Raw genomic sequence first — 26,185 nt, 5'->3', positions numbered from 1 at the left:
ATTAGGAAATCCCGCCAAGGAGGCCGTGCCTTTTTCTATCTGGGGCCAAAACTCTGGAATGGCTTACTGGTAACTCTGAGAGAATTCGATTCTCTCCTTGCATCCTGGAAACTCTTGAAAACGTGGCTGTTTCAACAGTCTGGTCTTTAAATCATAATTTCTCTCAATTGTGTGAGGACTGTTATCCGTAATTTCTGCTAGCGCTGGGAAACCTTTTGGGTAGCTATGCACTTTATAAATGACGTATTATAATAATAATAATGTAACATACTGAACTCGACACGAAATATTTAAATGAAGGAGAGAGCTCACTCAGTGGGAACTGTGAGAACTGATACTGTCACAACTGAAAAGAAAGTTTGAAGAAACCTCAGACATTTTGAAGATGTGTCCTACTGAGACTGATGTGTACGTCACATCCTTCAGCACTTTCTGCTTGTCACCCAACCCTTCATATGTACCAAAGTGAAATAATAACAAAAGGACCAAAATAGAATGTATCCCTTACCGAAGGGAATAATTCCCAATTACGTTGATTGTGGGTGATTTTCTAATTTAATAGTTTTTGCCCTTTGCTGTAGCTGATATCTTGTAATATGTAATTTCTAGGATTTGTAGATTTGTTATTTATTTAACTATAAGTAACACATGAAGGCCATTCATATACACCCTGATAATGTAACATCTTGGTGATCTGTTGCACACGCATTTTGGAATGCTTGAAAAAAAGTGCGCTATCGCATTCTTAATAGTTCTAAAAAAGAAGCATGACTGTTTGTAAGGTAATGGCCCATAGCAATTTATTTAGAGTGGAAGGGCATTTCTATGGTGTCTTCCTGAAACGTTTAATTTTATATCCTGGTTGGCCTCTGTAAGAGCAAATTGTTGTGTGTTGGAAAATACAATATTGGCATATAGTTTATTAAGCAAAAGTTATTGTAGTTTGAAAAATGGCAGTCTTTTGCTGGCGCTTGTTCGTTATTGCTGCTTTTCTTAGTTGATACTGGAGGCAACGGGAGGGACTAAACTAAGGGGGGTTTGATGAGGCAGACAGGTTCTCGACGGTTGTTTTGAAAAACAGTTTAATGCTGAGTCAGAGAGTAACATGGTTCACCCAAACCTAAGCTATGCTTGTCTGTAGGTAATGCTGCTGAAAATGGTCTCCCTGTTAAAAGAACAACAACTTTAATCTCTATAAACCCACGGGCTCCCGGTGTTTAATCTGCACGGCTTCTATGCTTATGATGCAGCAGCGAGAGAGTCTACGTTTTTTCACAACCATATTTTGAAAAAGATTGCAATACCCTTGTTCCCGGATGAGACTTGTGTTTGTGATTTAAATGCTTAAATATAGTAAGCTTAAGTTTACTGAAGCTCTGTTTCTCATTTGGATCAATGCTGCTACAGCTTTCAAACCGAGTGCAGATGCAGCAGTTAGGCTTCACATCCACTCTGGCACTCTGTTCATACACAAGCAGCCGGGTGTGAGAACAAGACCAGCACCCAGAAGCTGAACACTTTATCCGACAGTCCCAGTGCTGGTTTGTCAGGGCCTCAGCTCCATATTCACTGGAGCGGTCTCGCCACAGACCTGGGCAGGGGCAGTGTTGATGTCTGCGGAGACTAAAGCTGCGGCTAGGGACAAATGCTCTGACACTCGTGAGTCAACTAAACATTAGTGTTCTATTTCTGTGACCAATGGATGCCTGCTCCCACCACTGCCTTGTGAAGAAAGCTTAACAAGATGCTGCCTATTTCAGTAACCCAGAGTTATAGATTTTGAACAGGGCACACACACCCTTTGCCTCTGACTTGCTGCTTATGACAAACCTAAGGGACCAGGAGTTTGATGCACTACTACTGCACAAGCACAACCTTCCTCCTTGCTAGAAATAAAGACTGGAGAAGTTTCTGGTTGCTGACCCCCTCTCCCATCCCCAAGGCTGTGATCTGGTGTAGGATTCTTCAAGAAGCTGTACTGCATTGATCATCCTTAGAAGAAGAAACCACTACTCGGATGGACAGAAAGAGCTGGCCCATGCTCAAGCTACAAGACTAAGGCCAAGCAGGCTGAAGCGTTCCTCCATTTGTTCTACAGGAAGTGAGCCACTCTTGCTATCTGGCAGCCCTGTTGGGCAGAACTGGTGACCGAAAGACATACTTTGAAAGACTGTTGGGTAGTTACAGGAGACATTGCAGGACTGCAAATATGGTGACAATGTAATGATCAGGCCTGACCAATATCATCGCTAACTTTATTAGAGCCTGTATCATCATCTTGCCAGTCATCAGCGATCATTCCAACTCTGGACGTAATTCCAGTTGAGCTGGTATAGAACATACAGGCCTCATCAGAAATACAAGTATTTCTACAAGAAGGTGAAAGGTATGGTCGGGAATGGACCACAAATGAGGAATTGTCATAGGAGTTTGGCATAGAAACACTAAAACACACATTATTTTCTCATTTCTGAGGGTCGAAATTACATAAAATCCCTGCACCTTGGAATTACAGACCCAAGAAAATTTGTAATTCTGGGCATGCCATTCCAACTCATATGTTATGACAGACTTAGAGTCAAACAGGGGATTTTTCTATTCCCCTGGTGTCATGCTGGTCAAAGCCGGTTACTCTGATTGAGTTTTAACATTTAAACCTTTGTTTTTTTTATGTTTTATGGTTTTAGGCATGTTCCAGATTAAATGTTTGCCTGGCCCTAACCATACATCACAGTTCCCCACTTGCTAGTGGGTTCCACATGTCTCCTTGTCCCTCATATATTCTGAATGCAAACCGGCAGTCACAAGACAAATGCCATGCACTGGACAATAAAAACCAGTACTTAGGATCTCTGAAGCCAATCATCTTAGTTGAGTAAGAATACCAGTTTTCTCATATGCAGATGATGCACAAATTGTGATATCTCTGTCATCTAAGGACGACCAGAATGTTGTAGCTTTGCACTCTTGTCTTGCTCAAGTGTCAGAATGGATGGGTACCAACTCTTTAAAGATCAACGGTAACAAGATAGAGGTCCTGTTGGTGGGTAATCCTTCTACACCCTGCGGTGCACACATGTGGCCTGATACTATGGATAACTCCCCATTCCCGTTCCTGTTGTAAAAGAAACCTGGGAGCTTGGCTGGACCTTGAACGTACTATGAATCCACAGCTTACCAAGGTAGCTGCCATCTGCTTTGGCATACTGAGATGGCTTAAGAAGATCCTCCATCGTCTGCTGATTGTGGCTCAGAGAACCGTTGTTCAAGCCTTAGTTATTTCAAGGCTAGACTATGGGAATGTTTTATATTTCGGGGCAGCAAAATCATTACTTAAGCGCCTCCAAACTGTGCAAAATGCTGCAGCATTGATTCCGCTTCGACCCCCTAAATTTGCCAGTTCAGCCAGAATGTTAAGGTCTCTCCATTGGTTCTCCATTGAGCAGCAGGTGTAATTTAAGGCATTCTGCTATATGCACAAATGCCTACATAACACTGGACCTGTGTATTGGAGATCATTGGTCTCTCACTACTACCATAGTTGACTGCTGAGGTTGAGGCATCATAAGCTGGCGGTACTTCCTAGAAATGGGAAATCCCTCCATGTAGGCCGTGCCTATCTCTATCTTGGGGGAGATTTTTTTATTGGTTTAACTTATTTTGGGGGTTAATTTTATTAGAGATTTTCAGCAGGCTTGACCCAAACATTGAGTTATGTTATGTTGCACAGTTTATAGAGCGCATGGATACCCTCGGGTTTCCCAGCGCTAATGAACCCTAACACTTTGCACACTTGACAAAGAGCAGACATTGTATCATACGAGAAACATTGTAACATTCAGTTTGACAACAATCTTTCCCTCACTGGGCACTGTTAAGAAAGCCAGAGTAAGAAACTGAAACCTAAAGTTTTCCACATTAGCAGAAAATTCACAAACTTGCCCCAAAGGATGCCACACTGTCCATAGATGTTCATGTTATTTCTCCTTATATGTATTGAAGGCACTATAACCATGTGTTTGAGTTTTGAAACAGTCGGAAAGAGTAGTGAAAAAAAAGAAGTGGTTTGACCAAGAAGAGACCAGAATAAATTGAGGAAGGTGGGGGCATTGCAAGCCGAGGCTGGTAACTGATCCATTCAGGGCTGTATCTCATTCACACAAAGTGCTAATATCGCCTTGTTTGTACCCACTTTTAGAGAGTCAATTCAACGAAGGGAGTAATTTAGTTATCAGATTGATGTGGAAAGTACATAGTTACCTGCAACATCAATTGTGAGTGACCCTAGTCAGCATAGATTTTGCCCACAAGCCACTGGCTGACATAAGCAAAGAGGAACGAACCAAGGCCCTAGTGAATACGCCAATGTCCAAGAAGATAAATGTTGTGCAAGTTATTTCCCTTTTACCATAGTTTTCAAACTGAACAGAAAAAGGCAAAACCTTACACAAGTGCCACCAAGTTGTACTGCGTACCCTAATTCATAACACTAAAGGACATCTCCACCCTCTATCTACGGTCCCAACCCCCTAACTTGTATATTCGTATTTATATATCCATCTGCTGTGCTGAAACATACTATAGCTCTTCCTAATATGTAAATACAGCTGCAACACATCATCCTGCACTCCTTCTGAAACCGGAAGTGCAGAAAAGATCTTACTGAGCTTTCTAAAACAGCAATGAGCACAGTGTGACGGGGCTTGGGCTCAATTTATGGATTTCATCTTGCATGGTAATGTGTACGGCAAAGTAGTATTTATCATGACAAGCGGTGCCAGCAGTTCTGCGGGATGGCACTTAAAAGCAGCACTGACATTTGTAATTAAGGAGTGCTAAACAAACTATGTCATAGGAGGTAAATGTCTAGTAATGCCCCTTCCAAAGACGTCTGTCGTGAAGTTCCCTCTAGGTTGGAATGCCTTATAACGTGTCATTGTTCATGTCTCATGCATGGTTAAGATGATTTGCAGTTTTCTTTCTACTTGCAACAGCATCTCTCAAGGCCCTTACAGATCAGTGCACACTCCCCGACCTACTTCACATTGTTGAAGATATTAAATCATCCCCTTTTCCTGCTGATTTGAGGAAACTTGAACTTGTAGCTTAATAAGTATTTAAACTTGTTTTTAAAAAGAAATTGACTCTTGCAAACTTATTATAGCCATAGAACCAAACGTTTAATGTATGTGAACAGAAATCACTTAGGAACTCTTAAAACAAAATAGATATCCAGAGCATCACCGTCTACTCAGGTTGCCTTAGGAGCCCATGTTAACTTGCTTCATTCATACCAGGACTTGGTGATAATGACGTGCTAAGCAACTTGCTCATACTACAAACCATGCCACAGCCACGTAATCACCCACATACGACACACGAGTACCCCCACATAGATTCGTGGAAGGTAGCGAGACACAACAAGCTCCACAAATCGTGTTGCAATAGCACAAGATAGGCTGCCAATTGTTACTGAAATTAGAAGTCTGGAAAAGAACAATAAAATAAACCACCCTGTGCAGTAATATATAAACATTGCCAAGCACAATAATTCCTGCAAAGTAACACACAAAACAAGATGTAGAATATTTCTAACATGGGACCATAAGACTTTTCCACAAACTTCTGGTAGAAGATGAAATCTTGTGATGCCTCAAACGTTCGCACTTGTCCGGGATAGATCACCATGACACCTCATAACATGATCTTAGTACAGTGGTCGAAGTAGCAGGCATACAAATAAGCAGATTCCTTTATTGGCCTTGTAGCACCCAACTACTGCATTTACACAAAGAAACGAGGGATGGGCACAATATAGACAGATGAGAGATAAGTTACCTGAGGAGTTTCATAATATCAGTTGTTTTACTGTTTTACCTTGCCCTTTGTGTCGCCAGTTTAACTTTAATACTAAAAATCTGATATCAATAGTCTTTAACAATTTGTTGTGGTTCCATCAGTCTTATGTGTAAGGCAATTATTCACTGAAGAACAGTGCACTGGTCTTTGTATGTCTTATTTTAGTACATAATTCATCGGAATATATAGACAGGCAACCCCATTTCTAGCATGGTGTAATTCAGCAGAACACGGTCAGTGGCATTCGCCCAGAAGGTTCTGTGCTCACCGTTTTGGAGGAATCAAATACACCTATAACAGTATTTTCTGGGAGATCTGCTACGTACAGAATTAACAGTAGTGTAGTCGAAGCACACCATTGTTAAACCACAGCGTTTTCTTTCCATTCTAACTAATAGCTGCCCATCACTACTAAGGCAAAGCAAAGCGCGTCCTTGTCTCCTCTGAGAGATAAATGGGCAATAGATGCAGGCCGACCCTTTATTGGTAGAGAACAGGCATAGGCGATAGTCTTCCTACACAAGATAATACACAGTTCCAAATCTAAGCAGAATCGGTATTGCATACTGCACAGGGTCTATGGTTTGCCAGCAGCAATCAGCAGAGCTTCCCCCATGTGTCTCCTCTCTGCCCTCGATACTCCGCAGGTCCTGCTGACTTCACATATATGCTCTGGTCCCGCCCCCCTCCTTTGACCCTTTTGGGCGTACCTAACTAACATTGTTTCTTCCCTTTCGGTTGATCTGATCCCACAGAATTGGCCTGGATTCGCTCTGGGAATATATATATGAGGTTAAAAAAAGATAGAGAGGGACAGCCAAATCAGTGGTGTAACAAAGGCCCCTGCAGCCCAGCGGTGTGGGGGGCCTGAGCTTCAGGGGGCCTATCAGCACAGCATCTGGCATGAGTGAGTCCGGAGGGGCCCCTTACAGTTTTTTTACGCCACTGCTCCCAGTTCTCGAACCTTGCCCTCTCACTCACCAAGACAGCTGTTACCTCTCGCTGGAAGTCCATGGCCCCCATTTCTATTAATGCTCTTCTGAAGGAGGAAGCCAAGGGGCTCAGGAAAGGCCCTCTGGCTGCACCCTGGTATCACTTGGAATCTGCCCTGGTTCACACGCCTCCCAGCCCCTTTACATTCCTTACTGCATCCTTCTCTCTGAGCAACTATGCTCAGTATGGCATGGTCAGGATCGATACACAATGCCACTCCCCAGTCATTCTCAACCGCTCCCCTCCCCCCCCCCCCACAACTAATATTCCACCAAAACCTGGGAATTCTAACTGTTAGTATTAGTGCTGAGACATACATCTTTCATTGCTTCTTCCAGGTCCCCACCTCCCTCCCTGTTGAATTTGACCCATGTCTAGTTCATAGTCTTGCTGTGAACTTTGCTTTACTGAATATTGAACTTTTTACGGACATATGGATCCATTCTTCTCTACATTTATGAAGTGTGCCGCGTTTCTGGATATTTACCTCAGCCTCCCCTATTACTCTTTTCTACACTGTTACATCTTAACCGCAAAGTGTTAATCCAATTTCTTTTTAATTTAACAACAATCACCTCCCCGTACTCCCTGCTTCTAAAAATAGCTCTGTCAGTCAAGTCATACTGAGTAAAGAAATCTCAGCCATTAAACTAAATAGACAAAAGATGCAGAAGCCACAAAGGAAAATAATATTGAAATCTGATTAATGTATGGATACAAAGTTACTGGGAAGAGACTGGAGTACTTGTAGAGGACCATCCTTTCAGAGTTTCCCCCCTATTTTTATAATGCCAGTAGAGGGCAATTTGTACCTCAAAGCTGGAGAGCAACAGCATCCGTGCAACTCAGTTGCTGTAGGAGTATTTATTTAAAAAAAATCTCGTATGATAAGCAATGTCATCATCACCTACTAACTGGCTCCATGCTGCAGCCTTCGGATTTCACCAAGAAAAGTGACTCCCAAAGGAGGCATATAAAAGGTGATAGGGATCATAAAGTCAGTACTGAAGCCCTTGGAAGAGGCTGCTTCCCAGAGTCCAGCTCCTGGACTCCTCATTCGGACACAGAACACCTCCATTCTTACTAGGGAGGCATCATTAGAGGATTGTGTTGTCACCTCTGCAACTCTGTTAAAGCAAGTTCTGTGCTTTATTGAAGAGAAATGCTTGCACATCGATATCTTTGAGTAAACAGATTACTTGCAAGGCATTCTGTCCCACATATTTAGTTCCACCATTAAGATTTTGAGAGACAAAATTATGTTGAAACTTTATATCAGGAAGATTGGAGGTTCCCCTGTTCAGCCATAGAGGTTCAGTAAAAGTGGAATTGGGGAAAGCAGTTCAGTATTTCCGTCTTATTAGTAACTCTGCCTTATCCAACGACTTGTACTCAGTAGGGACAAACAGAGGTGCCATGAATGGAGTTGGAAAAGCAGCAGCTTCCAATAGTCTCAGACAATTTAAGAACACCTACTCTAGAACCTCTAGATCTTCTCGGGGTTCTGTTCTCAGTGTGGAAAGCAAGGGGGTTTGGTAGCCAAGGGACACCCCACCTGAGAAACTGAGCCTTTTTCATAAATGAAACATACACTAAAATCTTCAAACTAAAGCAGTTTTGTGCACCAACTTTAAATTCATTCTCTCTGGTCCTATGGAATCTCATCTCAACTAACCCATGGATCCATTTACATTCTTTCAGTATCCATCTTCTCCTTCAAGGAGGAGCCTATAGTGGCTAGATGTCAATCACAGTGTCAAATTCTATTTAGGCTGGATGAGGAGAGGAAGAAAGTAAAGCTATTTGTCTCCATCAATTAAACAAAGATTAAGCCATCTAAAGGTAAAGCTTCAGTCTGTGGATTACAGCCCTGGTCTTACGAAAACCACCAGACATCTCCTGCAGCAGCCTGTGTCTGCGCACACTCTACCAGAGAGATGGCATCTAAGGAAGCAGTCATCGTGGGAGTGACAATTATCAACATCTGCTAGGTACCAACATGCAGACTTGCCACACCTGTATTATTAGGAAACATATATTAGGTAATACAGCTTAAGTGAGCAGCCCTTGGAAGAGTCCAGAGTGGGAGAGAGGGACAACCTGTGCTCAGCAGTCTGTTGTTAAGGAAAACCCATTTGCACCTTCCCTAGAATGATTATGTTCTGCGTGCTAGTATTAATTGAGAACATGTAAAATGTATGAAAGATCCATCGCTGACGACGATTAGTTAAACTCCCTGTAACTAAAGATTGCCGTCTGTGTTAATATTCACAGATTCAAATACCCCTTTCCACATCCCTCCTGTTAGAATATTTGTAAAATTCCTTACAGATTACTGCTCTAGATATCTGGGGAAAATGCATTCACAGTTAGTGGAGTTCTAAGCCACTCCACCGCACCAAATGCAGGTGAACCACCAGTAAGCTGAGCAGGGTACAATACTGTTCAGTTAAATTTATGTTTTAGCACTGCACAGAATCTCATTTTACCACTGATTTCCGGCCAGACAATGGAGTGATTTATAGCTATAAAATATAATATTGCTGTTAAATTGTGTTTGTAGTCAAGTAACTATTTCTTTTTCTGAAGTTTTGTTAAAATAACTCAACTTCTTTAATGCTCTTAAATACAGTTTACATAAATTTGAAGTCCCTCTTTAACCATCCTGAAATAATACATATATATATATATATATATTGAAATTTCATTGTTACAGTGTTTTATTTATCCTTTCTTAACATACTGTGCTGAACATTGGAATTTTAAATCTGTTTTTCCCCGTTTTTTTGTTTTTGCACCCTCCACGATTTGGATTACCGAAGGTGCATCAAGGCTTCTGCCTCATCCAACTGCAATTTGTTTTTACAAACGGGCATATGTTGCATTTTTATGAATCATACGCCTAAATTATGCGCTACAGCATTAATATGCAAATGCTCAGTCATGTAGTCAACTTTGTAATTCCCCTTAAGGGTTTCCACAAGCTGTTGTGCAAAAATGTTTTTCTTGTACCAAAACCAAAAGTAGCTTTGCCAATTTATTTATTGCTTTCTGTTTATTTTGTCAGGGGTGGCATCATGTGTTTTTTCTTACCGGTACAATCTCCTTAACAGGAAAAGTTTTTAATTCTAAATCCAAAACTGTTGTCACAAGGTATAAAGTAACCACTTTCATGTTGTTTTTAGGAAATCGAGATTTTGCTCCTAATGATCCAATAGAATTTAAATCTCACCAATGGTTTGGGGCCTCCGTGCGTTCCAAAAATGACACAATTCTGGTAAGTATTGTTTTGCCAGAAGGAAGATTTTTGAATGATTCTAGCCTTTTTTCTGAGATGTCTGAGCAAAGATGTGATGGTTAACTTTAATATCAACTTATAGATAGTTAAGTTTAAAGATGAAAAAAGCATCCAATCTAATGCTGTTAAAATGTGTACCAGCCTAGTTAGCAAATCGCCAGGAAGAGCACATACAGGCCTTGAAAAATATGTTTGTCCACTAGCTACGGTGAGTCAGGTTTTATCAGGGCGATTAATTTTTTAGGACTACTAGCCTGTTCTGGCAAGCTGACAAAGGATAGATGTTCTGTTCCATCAGACAGTGAATGAGCAATAAAGATTCTTTTTAATCTTGTTTTTATCATGACGCATTTGTTGTGCGTTCAAAGACAGGTGTCAGATGTCACCATGTGTCTTCTCACAATTTGATACTTATGTTATCCTGGAGGTTGGTATTTACTTTTCTTTCCCTGAGTGCAAAGTTAGAGGATTTTGTAAAGTGGACAGTGCTGTACAACATGAGTGTAATGGATGCCACATTTAAATAGCTTGTACACATACTTCAGAATATATTTCAGTAGTCAGGCATGCACATTTGTATAATTCTGTGTGATGGAAAGATTTTAATAGGATGAAAATAATTCAGAATACTTGACGGCGTGCATATGATAGACCATTTTGCTGAAACCCATATTCCGCTCATTGTTTTCACACCATATGGTTTAATCAGTAAAACTGCATGTTAAGGGGAACATTTGTGGCCATTTCAATGGGAATGACAGTGTGCTACCATATCATGTGTAGTGATCTATTGATTAAAGGTGAGTTTGTAAACCTGAATTGAAAAGTGTTCCTGCCCCTGCCCTGATGATATTGCTATTATTGACCTTAGAGGAAAGTCGGGCGGTAGGCATTATGTGCAGCCTATATGTGCGCTAGATTCTTTTTGTACATGGAGCAAAATGTAGTCTGTTAAAGCAAACAAAAATGTTTATTTTGTGCACCAGAAATGCTGAACTCACATACTTGAAGGTGCTCCTATATGGTGTAGTGAAGGAAAAGGCAACTGTACCATACAATATTTGTCTTTGATCACACAATTTGAGAACCGTTTATGAGTCAAGTATAGGACCGTTGGTTTGAGAGGATTATTAAAGTCCCTTCAATATCTTAGCTCTCAGATGGGCTTTCACTGCATGGTAATTGTCTACCCCTAGCTTGGTGAAAAACGCTTCACATGATCTCCTGAGATTGTGCAGAACCTTCTTGAAGATTGCTTTCATTTCATGACTAATGGTAATAAGGGGCTGATCTGATGTTTTGCACTTTAGATTTGCAAACCTTCAGTTTCACATCTGGGAACTTACCACTGTCTCCTGAAGTGCAGTGACACCACATGGCTGTAAATTCTCCACCAACAAGATCAGTTGGTATCCACATGAATTGACAATATGCATTTTCGGCATCATGGCAGAACAGTTAAAAGCAGCTGACAAACTGATTAAGACTTTAATTGCCAGTATAACTCCTTCATGTTCCATGAGAGTCCTTAATTCAAGTGGAGACTCCCATTCCAGTGCAAGACTAACTCCTCCCTCTGTCACCTCAAGCCGTCATAAGACAGCCAGATCTTTCCCCGACTCCTGTGATCTATCCAGATTACCAGCTCCTACCACGACTGTAAACCATTAGTAAACGCAGAGGGAGTCTTAAAAGCAGTTTACTGTACAGTACCAGAGAGTCTTGACCCTCCAGTATGTTCCTATTTGTACATGCCTCAGGTCCCTCTGAACAGAGACTCTTTTCCTTTACCCCCAACGGTTTATTGCATAATGTCTACAGTGGATTCATATTCAATACTTTTTTAAACAGTATGAATGTGACTCAATTTTTCCATGAACCTTTGTACAAATGTAATGGCCATGGCAAATGGATCATTTTATAACATACTTGTATGTTTTTTTTTAATGTAATGTAAGGCAGGTGATGGCTGAATTCTCACAAATATTATACAGAGAAATAACAAAACTGTTCCAAGGATCATAGAATTAGTAATAGATCTCAGCTGTGAACAGGAGTGAGAATACACACGCGCAACTGTTTATAGATTTACATACTCTAAATGCCACAACAGGTAATTTTGGCATGATGCAGCTTGCAGCAGTCTGACATGATGGGTGCAACAATGAACACCTTCTGTGTTAGTTGTGCAGTAAACATTGTTAATTGATGCTGTCACCAGGCCTATATTAGGATACACAACAGGAAAACTGTAAAGTCCTCCCCCAGACCAGTTGCATCCATTGTTCAATGGACGGACGAGCAGCACACGATCTGGTTAGATGAAGTTCTGCAGTGCAGAGCAGCACAAAGTCTACTGGTGGTGAAGATGCACAGGGGTGAAACAGTTCAAAGCCCGCCAATGAGTGAGGCAGCATAGGCTTTAGTGAAGGAGGGGGAGCAGTACAGAACCTGTGCGCAGATTAAGGCGCACAAATGAACAGGACATTTCTAAAATGCAGCAAATATCCATAATGGGGTCTCCTGGTATTAAACTAGACTGCTAAAGCAATAAAAGGAATACAGAGGGTCAGAGGCCCAGACTATTGTTGTGTGAAGGGTAAAGTCAGATGTTTCCTGAATTCCCAATGTGAGGTATTTGAAGGTGGATCAGCAACTGGTTCCGTGTTTTAGATATGCAATAGATAGCTTAAGGAATGGTCATCAAGCCTTGCACATTCAACTATAGAATCTGCTTGAGCGTTTCTGAGCACCGGTGCAGCAGCACATGGACTACAGTTTTATCGTTAAGCAGGGTACAAGAGAACTGGAGCAGAACTGAGATCATAATGTTGAAGCAATGTTAGATGTGTTGGGGCAGCATGTGGGCTTAAGGGGGTGGTGGAGCCCTGCATGGTCCAGGGTTGAAAGGCGCATATTTCTGGGTCAATGTGGCAGAGCAGCACAGGGTTTGTAAAAGTGGAGCTGGAAAATGTATGGGGTTTGGAGCAGCACTAGGGGCTGGGGGGGGGGGGTGGGTGCAGCAGCACTGGGGGAAGAGGGTGGAACCGAACTGGTTGCTGCTCCAGGGCCTTCACCACCCCTCCTCGCTCCCCCCCCACCCCATATCGATCTGTGGTCTGCTCCACCCTTGGTCCTGGTGTTTTTCCACACTCTAGACCTTGCGGTGTTCTAAACCTTTGAACCCTGCACTCATTGCCCTGCCCACTCATGAACTTGTGCTTCTCTACCACCCCTACAAGACCTTCTAACTCTTCATCACCCATTTTGGTTCTGCAGTTCACTACCGTTGTTCTTGGGTCTGTGCTACTCCATTACCCGTCCTCTTTGGCCCCTGCAGGGCTCATCTACCCTCCAGGACACTGCTTTACTCCTTATTTGGGCCCTACATTTCTCCTGATCTCAAGCCCTGCCTTTACCTCCCTCCCCTATGATACTTTGTTGTTCCATCCCTTGATCAAAGACTGCTTCACCACCGCTTCTCTGTGGTTCCATGTAGACATTAAATGCTATTAAACCACAATTGCTCACCTTAACTCACAGATATTTATTCTGTAGTACCATAAATGGGTTTTAAGTGCTAAACATCTTCGGATCATTCGATAGAGGTACATAAGATTTGTGGGACTGTAAAAATATTACATAGATAGCAAATGTGAACTTGAAAACTAAATGATTTGCATTCTTGAATTGAGTGCCCGCTCATCTTAAAAGGTATTAGCTTTAAAAACTCATGTTCCTGTTCAAGTATTTATTATTATTGTTTTTACAGGCATGTGCTCCCCTCTATCATTGGAGAACCGAAAAAAAACAAGAGCGAGAACCTGTTGGAACTTGTTTCTTGCAGGACGGAACCCGGATTGTAGAATATGCTCCTTGCAGATCAAGTTGTATGTATTTGGTATTTTTTAAAGCAATTACTATGGCTAGAAAATCACCAAATATTGGTTATAGGCTCGAATTTATGGTCATGACCAAAACATAAAATAAAAGTCTGTTTCCATATAAAAAGCAACTGCGACATAAAGAATTGAATGTGTGATGATTCGGTGTACTTTTAAGACATATAACAGTCACTCGTGTTTTGCTTTGCAAATAGTCCATAGGAGGATGAATTATACAGCAAACAGCCAAAAGCATAAAGTGATACTTCTCTGAGACCACTCTGTATACATTTTACAGAAGTGGTAACAATAGATCTGAAGACAGGTTCACAACCATGCCAGATCTAAAAACACACGTAACTCACATTGTAATGCAACAAGTTTCCATGACATGTTTTGCATTGAACAATATGTTGTAATCATGAATTATAAGGTATAGAAAACAGTGTAGTACAATGGAATTTGTATATTTTAAATTAGTAGTATAATAATGAAAATCAGGAAATACAATGCTTTCTGTTATTTTCATATATTGACAAGATTCATATTTGTGGAGTTAAAATAGTAGATGTTTATTTGTTTACATTCATGCTATCGTGTTACCTAATATTTTGTCACAATATTCTGGCAGGTCAATATTTGAATCTTGATATTCTGGGAGATTGCACTGCTGATGGTTTGCAGAGAGGGAAAGAAAAGGAGAGAGATCTCCCAGACTGCAGGCCACCGCAGGTTAAGACCAGGAAAAGTTTCACAAGAGGAATAAAATACAAAGTACAGCCTAGGGCAGCTGGTAGAGTCAGCTTTAGGCTTTTGTGCCTACAAATAGCTGTTTTCACTCTGGCATGGCACTCTAGACTGATATAATAGTAGATGTCTCTTAAAAGATAAGACAGCCCTCATTCCAGAATGATTGGCACAGTGATAGGATTTCCACTCTCATCTCAGTCCCAAGTAATTTATCCATTTCCCTTGACAGCATTCTGCATCAGTTTTGTTATCCAGTATCCTCAGGTCACGTATAAACGCCAAACACATGCAGCAGTGGTTTGTTGTTTCCTATCCTTTTCAGGTTTGGTGAGAAATTCAACTGGGAGAGCCTGGGGAAGACGGCACAGTCTTTAGTAACTTGTCTTAGTGATGAGGCCATCTTCTGAATAATGCATTTGAGGGAATATACAAGTGGCCACAATTACCAATGAGGCCAGTAACTGCTCTTACCAGGACCACCGATAGTTAACATTTTTGTGGGAACACTGCGTGTCTGTAGATTCATCCAGGCATTTCGCCTGCTGAAAACAGACATAATGTCACTGTGGAAAAACAAATGAAATTGAGGAAAATAATTGGTGCTAAAACACAGCGTCCTGCATGCTGGTCTCCATTATCTTGTAGTCGGAGGTAATTCCTCCGCATCTCGTAATTATGCAGAGTGTTGTTCATTCTGATGGTTGGAGTATACACCAGGCCAAAATGGGCTATTTGTGGTATGGACCAATGTAACAACAGATACAGTCTCTGCTTACTCCACCCTGGAAGCCTGGGACTGTCAGCTTCAGTGGCAGACCGAGGGCTTCACATACCTCGGAGTATACATTACGAAAGATCGCAAACTGTTCATGTATAAATTCTTGGACAGGATCTTTGCCGAATATAAAATATATGTCTCCCACTGGAGAAAGCTGCTACTTTCACTGTTGGGCTGACCGGCAACCTTTAAAATGTTTTACCTGCCTAAATTTACCTGTTACTGAAAACGCCTCATGCAGTCCCACAGGCTTTCTTTCGGTGAGTGGATAGTGGAGCACGCCAACTACTGTAGGATAGGGGCACTCCCCGAATCACCTTGCAAACCATAATTGGATCCCCCTACGAGGGGGTCATAGCGCTCCCTGACTTAAAACTTCTAACAGTGGATGACTGGGCCTTTGCAGACTTACAGGAACCCTCATTGTAGGAGGATAGGAGAGCCAGGACAACCAGGGGGCATCACAGAGAATTTATTATTCTAATTGATATAATTCAGACACAACTTGTTTTTTGACCAGACAGTCTCTTGTTGCCTCTTTTGTGTCTGCTTTCTAGAAAGGGCCATACAAGATAGTTCCAACAATAGTTATAGCTTGATGTACTGCACTTAAAAGGATACTTTTACACAATAATTTAGCCATACCCTAAAAAACATGTTGATGAGGATGGTCAGTTGTGATAAAGTTTTATTCCTCCAATGGCAAGTGGTCTGTTGTGTGCTGTTGTGCTATAAGGAAAACAAGTTGGATTGGGGCTGAGTGTCATTAACCTCCAAGGCCATTAAAATGTAATCTGAAATATGTCACATAACCAGAAATACTCTGCCACATCTCCAGTTACTGTAAATATGGTTTCATAATTCATAAATACTCTGTAGTATATATAACTTACAGTCAATTATCTCCTTTAACAGCTTCTTTCATCTTTACATTGGCGTTTTCCCTTTTTTCCTAGCACATTCTGATGCAGAAGGACAAGGATTTTGTCAAGGAGGATTTAGTATTGACTTTACAAAGGTAAGTCTTTTATCTCTGCCTTTATTGTTGATGCTAGTTATTGTTTACCCCATATTACCTAGGGACCATGTCCAGTACAGTGTTCTATTGTCCCAAATCTGATCCCTCATATTTCCCTGCTCCCTCTCCCTCTAGTAACTCTGCCTTCCCTGCCTCATCACATTTATCCCTCCACTTCCTGCTTTCCTCCTCTCGTTCTTCTCATCTCACACTTGCCTCTTCCTTCCTTTTCTTACTTTGCATTTCACTGTTTCAATTTCTTTTCCCTCTTCTTCCCCCTCCCCCTCTTCCCTCTTAGTTCCCCACCTCATCTCCTCCTTTTCTCTTTTTCTTCCTTTTCATCGTCCTGCCCTAACAGCCACAACAGCTGAGTTAGCTTTCTTCAAAATCCTACCAGAGAACAGAACAAGCATTGGCAAAGCCAATAGGTCTCACCTGGGTGGGAGCTATTGGCTTTGCCAATCCCTTTTAGCCATGTTGTAGAGCAGCATAGTTGGGTATAGCATTGCTAAAAGTTACATAAAAATCAAGCAGTATGGAACAGGATTGGAATAGGAAGCTTAAAAAGATGGTAAGGCATGGCTAACCTGGCCTTGTCATAGTGCTTTTTTATGGTGGGCAGAGTGGGGAATAACAGACAATGGGAGGGGGGTAGGTGGAAATAAGCACCACAGACATTGGGAGGGTGGGGAGTGGGCAGTGAATGCTTGAGGCAGAAAAATAAGTGCCGTCCCTCAAAAATAAATGCTGGTGCTCTGCACCGGAAACAGCAAGCACTGGGAGTGGGAGGAAATGGGCACCACAGACAGTAGGATGGTGTTGGGGGGGGTGGGGGTGGGTGTGGGTAGGAGGGAAGAGGCAATAAAAGTGAGAAAAATATCCGAAATGTTCAAATTGTGTAAAAGAAGTACAGATGCATGCAGTGGCATGAAATGATTAACGTTAAAGAAAACAATTGTAAAATAGAAGGGCATTCAAGTTATAAAAGGATTCATAAAATCATAGGGTTAATAAAAATAAAATGTGAAACTAAATGCTTTTATAATGTATGAAGTTTGTGTCAGGGTGTGTAAAATCAAAGGTATCCTTGTGTTTTTGAAATTCAAAAGCATTATTTTTGCGCATGAGAATAAAAGTAAGAAACATACTGAAGCAGAGATTAACCAAAAAATGGAGTATGCCAAAATGACTGGGAAGAACACAAATATTACGAATGAGAATGACAGAAGCAACCAGTGGTATGCTGTGGGCTGATTGTAAGCCTACTAAATGATAAATAGTACATCTCGCAGCAAAGCACAAGTAGTGTGGAGGCGAGACCTAAAAATTACAGGTAGAGCCTGCGCTTATACATTTAAAACGGCAATACCAATAGCCTGGTAAGGAGATGAATAATTGTGGCATTTAGCAGTTACATTTAAAAAGATTGACTTCCAGCACAGTGGTTGTGGACGGTCTTGGGACTGAAAGCTTACAAGTGTTTCTCGGTAATTGTTGTGTGCAAGGCAGGGCGTGTAGGAATGGTCATTAACTCTCCCCTATGAAAACTCATTGCTTGGGGTGGAAATACAATTCCTGCTTCTGTTGGTTTAATCTCTGCAGATTACTTTATATCGTTTTTTTTATTCTTAAATATGTTTTCCATGTAAATGAGAGGGTCCAGAAACTCATCCAGCACCTGGCCCCGAAGATCTGGACTTCACACAGCCATGCTGCATCAGACATTGCTCTTGCAATTTACTCATTCATTAATCTAAGATAAATTATGTTTGTGTAGTGAGAATAGTGAGCTTGGATGGTGTGCCTAGGGAAGGGTATGGGATATGGGCAGTTTATAGTCAGGATGTATTGAGGGGTGCAGTTGATGCTGTAGGTGATCTGCAAGGGAACAAAAGCACTAGGCTGCAAACAGAATTAGGCATTGACAACACCAATAACTCTATTTTTAATATGCTAGCACATGTAAAGACATACACAAATGTGTATTTGTGCATGCCTATGTATGCTTGAAGTAGCTATGGGAAACTGGTAGAGGGAGAGTCAGGGAGATGTACAATAATTATCCCTCATGTATTGGAGCACTATGTATAAAGTATTTTCTTTCTAAAGCTTAAATGCTCCAATTGCTTGCTATTTTTGAAAGTCTTCTCCCTTTATACTCCTAAAACCTTACTTGAAAAGTTGATCTTTACTTACTTCTGCTTGATTCTTCTTTCTTTTTTTCAGTGACCATCTTCTTACCTTCCATCCTTTTCATACCGTATAGCCTCCTCTCAGTCTCATGTCTGTCTGCCTTAATCTCTCTTGCTTTAATTCTGCAATTGGCTGATACCTCATTTCAGAACTCACAAACTCTCCTCCTTAAAAACACTATCCCTGTAATCTAACATGACCTACTTTCTGGTAGCCTATCTGTCTCCCCAGTCATTCACCTGAAACCACATAGCCCCCACTAATGATCACATCTAACTAGTATTAATATGATCTGTCACAAGGTACCTATAGAATATGCATGCAATTGTTCTTGAGAGCTCATGACTAATTGCAGTAACCGCTGGATTACCCACTAACCTTGGGTTCTGGAATAGTGTGCTACTCACCGTAAAGTGCTTCAACACCTCATCGAGGGTAGTAAGTGCTATATAAACACAATATCAATATATTGCAATGAGGGTTCTCTGTTGGACAAGGAAATATATACTGAAACAGACAATTAAATTAGGTTAAGGAGAAATAATTTTCGGGGGTGAGCGAATGTCATTAGGAAAGCCTCAAGTCAGTGACTTAGAGACGCTGGGGGAAAAAAAGTCAGTAATTGAAAGAAAGAAAACCTGCAATATAGATATTGGAAACAATAGGTCTGTTTAGAAAGCTTGGATATGAAACCCACACCTAATACATTATTCACCTTGTGACATCAGACAAACTTGCAAAAAAATTATATAGGAGGCATTGACCAGTCTATATTTTGCCTTCATATTTGAGGAACTTGCAGGGGACGGGTGTAGGAAACTGGTTTTTGGTTGCAGTAGTCCCCCCACTTTTTGTTGGTTTCTGGTGCAACTCTGACTGAAGTACACTGAGTTCCTGCTAACCACGTCCCCAGTACCAGTGTTTTTTCCCCAAAAACAAGACCACTGGTCACTTGATCCCTAAGTGGCCAGGCCTTTAACACTTCGGTAAGTCCCTAGTAAGTGGTACCTCTGGTACCTAAGGCATAGGTACTAAAGGAGGCCCCTAAGAACTGCATTAAATTGGTGCCGCTCTAGGGGACCCAGAAAGAAACTCATACAGTCTGCTACTGCAGGCTTTGTGACAAGGTGCTCTAAAAAGGTAAAACACGACATGACACACACTTGTGTGCCATGTCCCCCAATACTGCATATAATATTTGTAAGTCACCCCCTACAGCAGGCCTTACAGCCCTAAGGAAGGGTGCACTATATTACATGTGTGGACATATCTGCAACAGCAGATATGACCCCGCTTTGTCTTTGTCGATTCTTAGACATAGTAAGTGATCAGGGAAACGATTTTAAATACATGTGCTGAACACTGGTCAACATGAGTTCCCCAGCTACATGATGGCTTCACTGCAACTAGGGATGTTTGGTATCAAACATCTAGTGCCCTCACTGATTTCAGTGATGAATATATTAATACATGCACCCAGGGCCCCCATTAGAGGTGCCACGTGAAAACGTACCAACTACTGATGTGCTGACTGACTGGTTTCCACCGCCCTGCCACCAACAGACAAGTTTCTGACCTCCAAGGGAGATAGCCTCTGCTCTCAGGCAGTCAGGAAAAAAGCCTGGTCTGGCAGGGGTGTTTCATACCCCACCCAATAGGATCACCTGCAAATCTGCATTTCAAGGCAGGGGGCTTTAAAGGGCCCACCCCCCTTGTTATCCAGATCTGTTTTCCCTCAGAGGTGATGAGAAGCTGGCCCCCTGGCCAGGGCCCAGTTGGCACCTGGACAGGTGGGAAATTAGCTATGCAGGCGGCGTGTTGCACTGCGAGACTGGACACTTTAGGCGTGACAAGCCTGACGTGAACACAAAATTAGGGATTCCGCAATCTTGCGTGGGGTGGAACTAGGAATTCTGGGACAGGGTGATGTTCATTCCCCAAAGGAAGTGGTCATTTAGGGGGGGTAATGACCCCAGGGGTAAGTAGTGCACAGGCTACTACCTTTCACTCCCCTTAATGCCCCTTAATTGAGTATTTAGAGCACACTCTGATACTAGGAATTCAAATTCGCTGGACTACAGAAGGAGAAGAACCCGAAGAGCTGCAAGAACTGAGTAGCAACAACTGACTTGGCCCCAGCCTCACTGGTCTGCTTGCTGTCCTCAACAGTTGCTCAAAAGACAAATTGTCCTGCAGCTGTTCTCCCTCTGAAAGCTTGCTGCACTTCAAAAAATATCTAGGATCTCCTGTTGAGTAGCAGAGCTGCTTCCATGCACCCTGCAGGCACCAAAGAAGACTCCAGAACACCAAAACCCAACACTGGACAGCACCACTGCACCCATGCCCCCTAGCACAAGTTGAAGTGGGCCAACGGTGCCAGCTTTGTCCCCAGGCTCTCCAGAGGCAAAACCCGCATTGGGTTTGCCAACAATGGACTTCCCCATGTTTTCTGCAGCCTCTTTCTGCAGGACCCTTCTAACCAAGAGTATCGCCTGCACTGGAACCAATGCCAAAAGCCACTATGGCACCTGAGCCCCACAGCACGAGGAGAAGTGGGCCAACAGTGATCCTAAGTGCCAGAGGATCTCAATGGTGGAGCTCCCCTGTGGGTTCCCACGAACTGCCCTCCAGTCCAAAGGTGCACCCTGTGTCTGACCAGACCGATCTCCATTGAAGTGAATTGGACACCAAACACAGTCACACACCTCTGCACCTGGGTACCCCACAGTTCCCCAAGGTGAACTGTTGGTGTGGCCTTGGACCTTGCTTTATAGTCCTCTTAGGTCCAGAAAGACAGTCCTGTTAGTTGTTTCTAAGTACCCATATCCAGTGTCTGTTTTTTTCCCATAGGATAACATTAGGGCACCTGAAGCTGAAAACCACCTCTTCACCCGGATGCCTCAGTGCTTCCTGAACTGATACTTACCTTAACTCCAGAAGAACAGTCCTGTAGGTCATTTTTAAGTGCCTGAATACAGTATGCCCTAATAGGATAACATTACTGTAAGGAAATGCCTCCTTGGCATGGTTACCCCCTGATATTTTGCCTTTTGCTGATGCCATTAATGATTGAAAGTGTGCTGGGACCCTGCTAACCAGGCCCCAGCACCAGTGTTCTTTCCCTAAACTGTACCTTTGCTTCCACAATTGGCACAGCACTGGCACCCTGATAAGTCCCTTGTAAATGGTACCCCTGGTACCAAAGGCCCTGATGCCAGAGAAGGTCTCTAAGGGCTGCAGCATGTCTTTTGCCACCCTGGGGACCCCTCACTCAGCACATACACACTGCCTCACAGCTTGTGTGTGCTGGTGGGGAGAAAATGACTAAGTCGACATGGCACTCCCCTCAGAGTGCCATACCAACCTCACACTGCCTGTGGCATAGGTAAGTCACCCCTCTAGCAGGCCTTACATCCCTAAGACAGGGTGCACTTTACCACAGGTGAGGGCATATGTGCATGAGCACTATGCCCCTACAGTGTCTAAGCAAAACCTTAGACATTGTAAGTGCAGGGTAGCCATAAAGAGTATATGGTCTGGGAGTTTGTCAAACACAAACTTCCAGTTCCATAATGGCTACACTGAAATCTGGGAAGTTTGGTATCAAACTTCTCAGTACAATAAATGCCCACTGATGCCAGTGAGTGATTTATTGTAAAATACACCCAGAGGGCATCTTAGAGATGCCCCCTGAATACCAGTCCGACTCCTAGTGTTAGGCTGACCAGTTTCTGCCAGCCTGCCAAACCAGACCAGTTGCTGGCCACATGGGGACAGTGCCTTTGTCACTCTGTGGCCAGGAACAAAGCCTGTACTGGGTGGAGGTGCTTCTCACCTCCCCCTGCAGGACCTGTAACACCTGGCGGTGAGCCTCAAAGGCTCATGGCTTTTGTTACAGCACCCCAGGGCATCCCAGCTAGTGGAGATGCCCGCCCCTCCGGCCACTGCCCCCACTTTTGTCGGCAAGGCTGGAGGATATAATGAGAAAAACAAGGAGGAGTCACCCACCAGTCAGGACAGCCCCTAAGGTGTCCTGAGCTGAGGTGACCCATGCCTTTAGAAATCCTCCATCTTAAGTTTGGAGGATTCCCCCAATAGGATTAGGATGTGCCCCCCTTCCCTCAGGGAGGAGGCACAAAGAGGGTCTAGCCTCCCTCCAGGACAGTAGCCATTGGCTACTGCCCTCCTGACCTAAACACACCCCTAAATTTAGTATTTAGGGGCACCCCAGAGCCCAGGAAATCAGATTCCTGCAACCTGAAACAAAAAGAAGGACTGCTGACCTGAAAGCCCTGCAGAGACGACAACTGCTTTGGCCCCAGCCCTACCGGCCTGTCTCCTGACTCAAAGAAAACTGCACAGCGACTCACCCGAGAGGGACCAGCGACCTCTGAAGCCTCAGCGGACTGCCCTGAAACCCGAAGGACCAAGAAACTCCAGAGAAGAGCAGCACTGTTCACCCACAGCAACATCTGTGCAACAAAGAAGCAACTTCCCACCTGAAGCGTGAGACTTCACCCTCTGCACCCGACGCCCCCAGCTCGAGCTCCAGAGAACCAACAGTACAGGGAGGACTCCCATGCAACTGAAACCTTGTGAGTAACACAAGACGACCCCCCCCGGACCCGCACAGCGACGGATGCAGAGAGAATCCAGAGGCTCCCCCTGACCGCGACTGCCTGTAACAAGAAACCCAACGCCTGGACCAAGCACTGCACCCGCAGCCCCCAGGAGCAGAACAAACTGAACTTCAGTGAAGGAGTGCCCACCAGGCAACCCTCTACCTAGCCCAGTTGGTGGCTGGCCCGAGAAGCCCCCCCTGTGCCCTGCCGTAACCGCTAGAGTAACACCCGGGTCCCTCCATTGAGTCCTATACAAAACCCGACGCCTGCTTTGCACACCGCACCCGGCCGCCCCTGTGCCACTGAGGGTGTGTTTTGTGTGCCTACTTGTGTCCCCCCCCCAGTGCTCTACAAAACCCCCCTGGTCTGCCCTCCAAGGACGCGTGTACTTACCTGCTGGCAGATTGGAACCGGAGCACCCCTGTTCTTCATAGGCGCTTATGTGTTTTGGGCACCTCTTTGACCTCTGCATCTGACCGGCCCTGTGCTGCTGGTGTGGTAACTTTGGGGTTGCCTTGAACCCCCAATGGTGGACTGCCTATGCCAAGGAACTTGAACTTGTAAGTGTCTTACTTACCTGACAAACTAACCATTCATTACCTCCCCTAGGAACTGTTGATTTTTGCAGTGTCCATTTTTAAAATAGCTTATTGCCATTTTAACTAAAACTGTGTATGTTTGTAGTCTAATTCAAAGTTCCTAACTTACCTATGTGGAGCACCTTGCATTTTATGTATTTACTTGTAATCTTGAACTTGTGGTTCTAAAAATAAGTTAAGAAAATATATTTTTCTATATAAAACCTATTGGCCTGGATTTAAGTCTTTGTGTGTGTGTTCCTCATTTATTGCCTGTGTGTGTACAACAAATGCTTAACACTACCCTCTGATAAGCCTACTGCTCCACCACACTACCACAAAATAGAGCATTAGAATTATCAAATTTTGCCACTATCTTACCTCTAAGGGGAACCCTTGGACTCTGTGCACACTATTTCTTACTTTGAGATAGTATATTGATCTTGGTATCTAAATTGAAATAAAAGTATGTATTATTTTTAGAAATTGGTAACTGATATCTTTTTTGTGTGTGTGTCTCACGTACTACCTATGTGTGTGCAATATATGCTTCGTACTATTCTCCTATATGCATAACTGCTCGCCCACACTGCAATAAAAGAGAACATCTGGAGTGTCATTTGTTCCTGTGTAATTCCTTCGAGATTTGTCTGGACTCTTTGCACAATGTACCTCTTTTTAGTCCACTATATGAAGAGCCTGTTTCCTACAACAGGGTTCTACTTGTGTGTTGCACCCCCATTACTTTTTTACTTTTGTATGTTAGGGAAAACAATCTGCACATGCAGTTGATCCTTTTCCCAAATTAGTATGCTCGATGCTGGAAAGCTATGTTAATTAAAGCTTTTAATTTTGTTTTTTCAAAGCATTAGTATTAGATCAATGTGTTTTGCTTGCAGTGGTGTATTTTCGCACCATAAAGATAAACCTATGAAGCTTCAGGTAACTTCATGTTCCAGTCTCCTTCTTATAATACTAATGCAATAGATTTCCCCTAGTTATACTAGGAACCATTAAGTAAAAGGTACATAAAATATGTCTGTGCAGCTTTGATAAAACACTTTCTATTCAGATTTGAACGCATACAAGCAAAAACATTTAAATGGTCTTAATTCTAGAATGAACTAGGTGGTTGAGGATCAGTTATCTCAAAATAAAGTGGAGCCTGTACAAGTTCAATCATTGAGTTATTTTTATATTGCTATTTATTTTGCCTTACTGCCTAAGAAAAAGCAAAGTACTGAATTATTTCTTTTGTATCTTCTTAGGCAGATCGAGTGCTTCTAGGAGGGCCTGGTAGCTTTTACTGGCAAGGTACAGTATGCTACAAAACCTGTTTGCATAGCTTTCGATGAGTAGATTGTGGATCTGATGTGAAAAAAAGTTATTTTGGTGGTATTAAAAATATCTATGTCACAGTATCCACTTTAGGCTATCATCATCTCTCACACTCTTTACCTCTCAATCCTGATCCCTTGCTCCTCAAGCCGTAGTCATCAACCCTCATCCATTGCTTCCTGCTCCTCAGCCCTGCTGTTTATCCCTGGCTCTTCACATCTTTTTCAACAAACCTCATCAATCACTTCTCAGTCCCCATCCATCATCATAGTCCTTAATCATCATATTTGATCTCTCACTCCTAAGTCCTCATCCCCCATCTCTTAGGTCCACATTCTTCATGCAACATCCTAGCTCACTTCAATGTGATAACTTGATTGTGATAACCTGCATGCTGCTGTCATTGATACTCTGCCCCAGAGACCCTTTCAACATCTAGTTGACTGGCTAACAGATGGCAGTTTCCATGGAAGTTTGAGGCAGCATTGTAATTAATTGACCTGTAACCACCAACCATCTCTATGAAATCCATGTAAGACTTTCTTTACAGCGTTTCTCGAGGTGTGGGTGCAGAATGCTGACTCTGGAATGTTACTCGAGAATTGTCTCATTGGGATCCTACATACACTGAATTGTATCTTCGTGAGGACACTGAGTCTGCTCTCATTATTGCCTTCCTTCTGGTTGTCAGTGTACTGGTGTGTCTATTTATAATATGCATGATGGTGCCACTGGGATCTTGTCCCTTTGAATCTATAGATGTCTGGTGAACTGAAGAAAATACACCTGCTTCCCTGACAGCCAGTTCCCGCCTGCCTACTAGTTACTTAGCAACAGCACTGCCCTAAAGAGTCTGGGTGGAATCTGAATTCTC

At 42.8% G+C, this 26,185-nt stretch overlaps 1 protein-coding gene across 1 annotated transcript in view; it reads left to right on the top strand.

The window, feature by feature from the left end:
• ITGAV (integrin subunit alpha V) overlaps positions 1 to 26,185 on the top strand; it is a 447,435-nt gene that overhangs the window by 51,604 nt on the left and 369,646 nt on the right. Inside the window, exons 3-6 of the mRNA XM_069225776.1 lie at positions 10,038 to 10,129; positions 13,923 to 14,040; positions 16,519 to 16,580; positions 25,242 to 25,287. Coding sequence (XP_069081877.1) covers positions 10,038 to 10,129; positions 13,923 to 14,040; positions 16,519 to 16,580; positions 25,242 to 25,287 — 318 coding nt within the window. The remainder of the gene's footprint in view (positions 1 to 10,037; positions 10,130 to 13,922; positions 14,041 to 16,518; positions 16,581 to 25,241; positions 25,288 to 26,185) is intronic.

The sequence above is a fragment of the Pleurodeles waltl genome, chromosome 3_1 (assembly GCF_031143425.1).
Source record: "Pleurodeles waltl isolate 20211129_DDA chromosome 3_1, aPleWal1.hap1.20221129, whole genome shotgun sequence".
Lineage (NCBI taxonomy): Eukaryota > Metazoa > Chordata > Amphibia > Caudata > Salamandridae > Pleurodeles > Pleurodeles waltl.
This window is presented reverse-complemented; position numbering and strand designations above follow the sequence as displayed.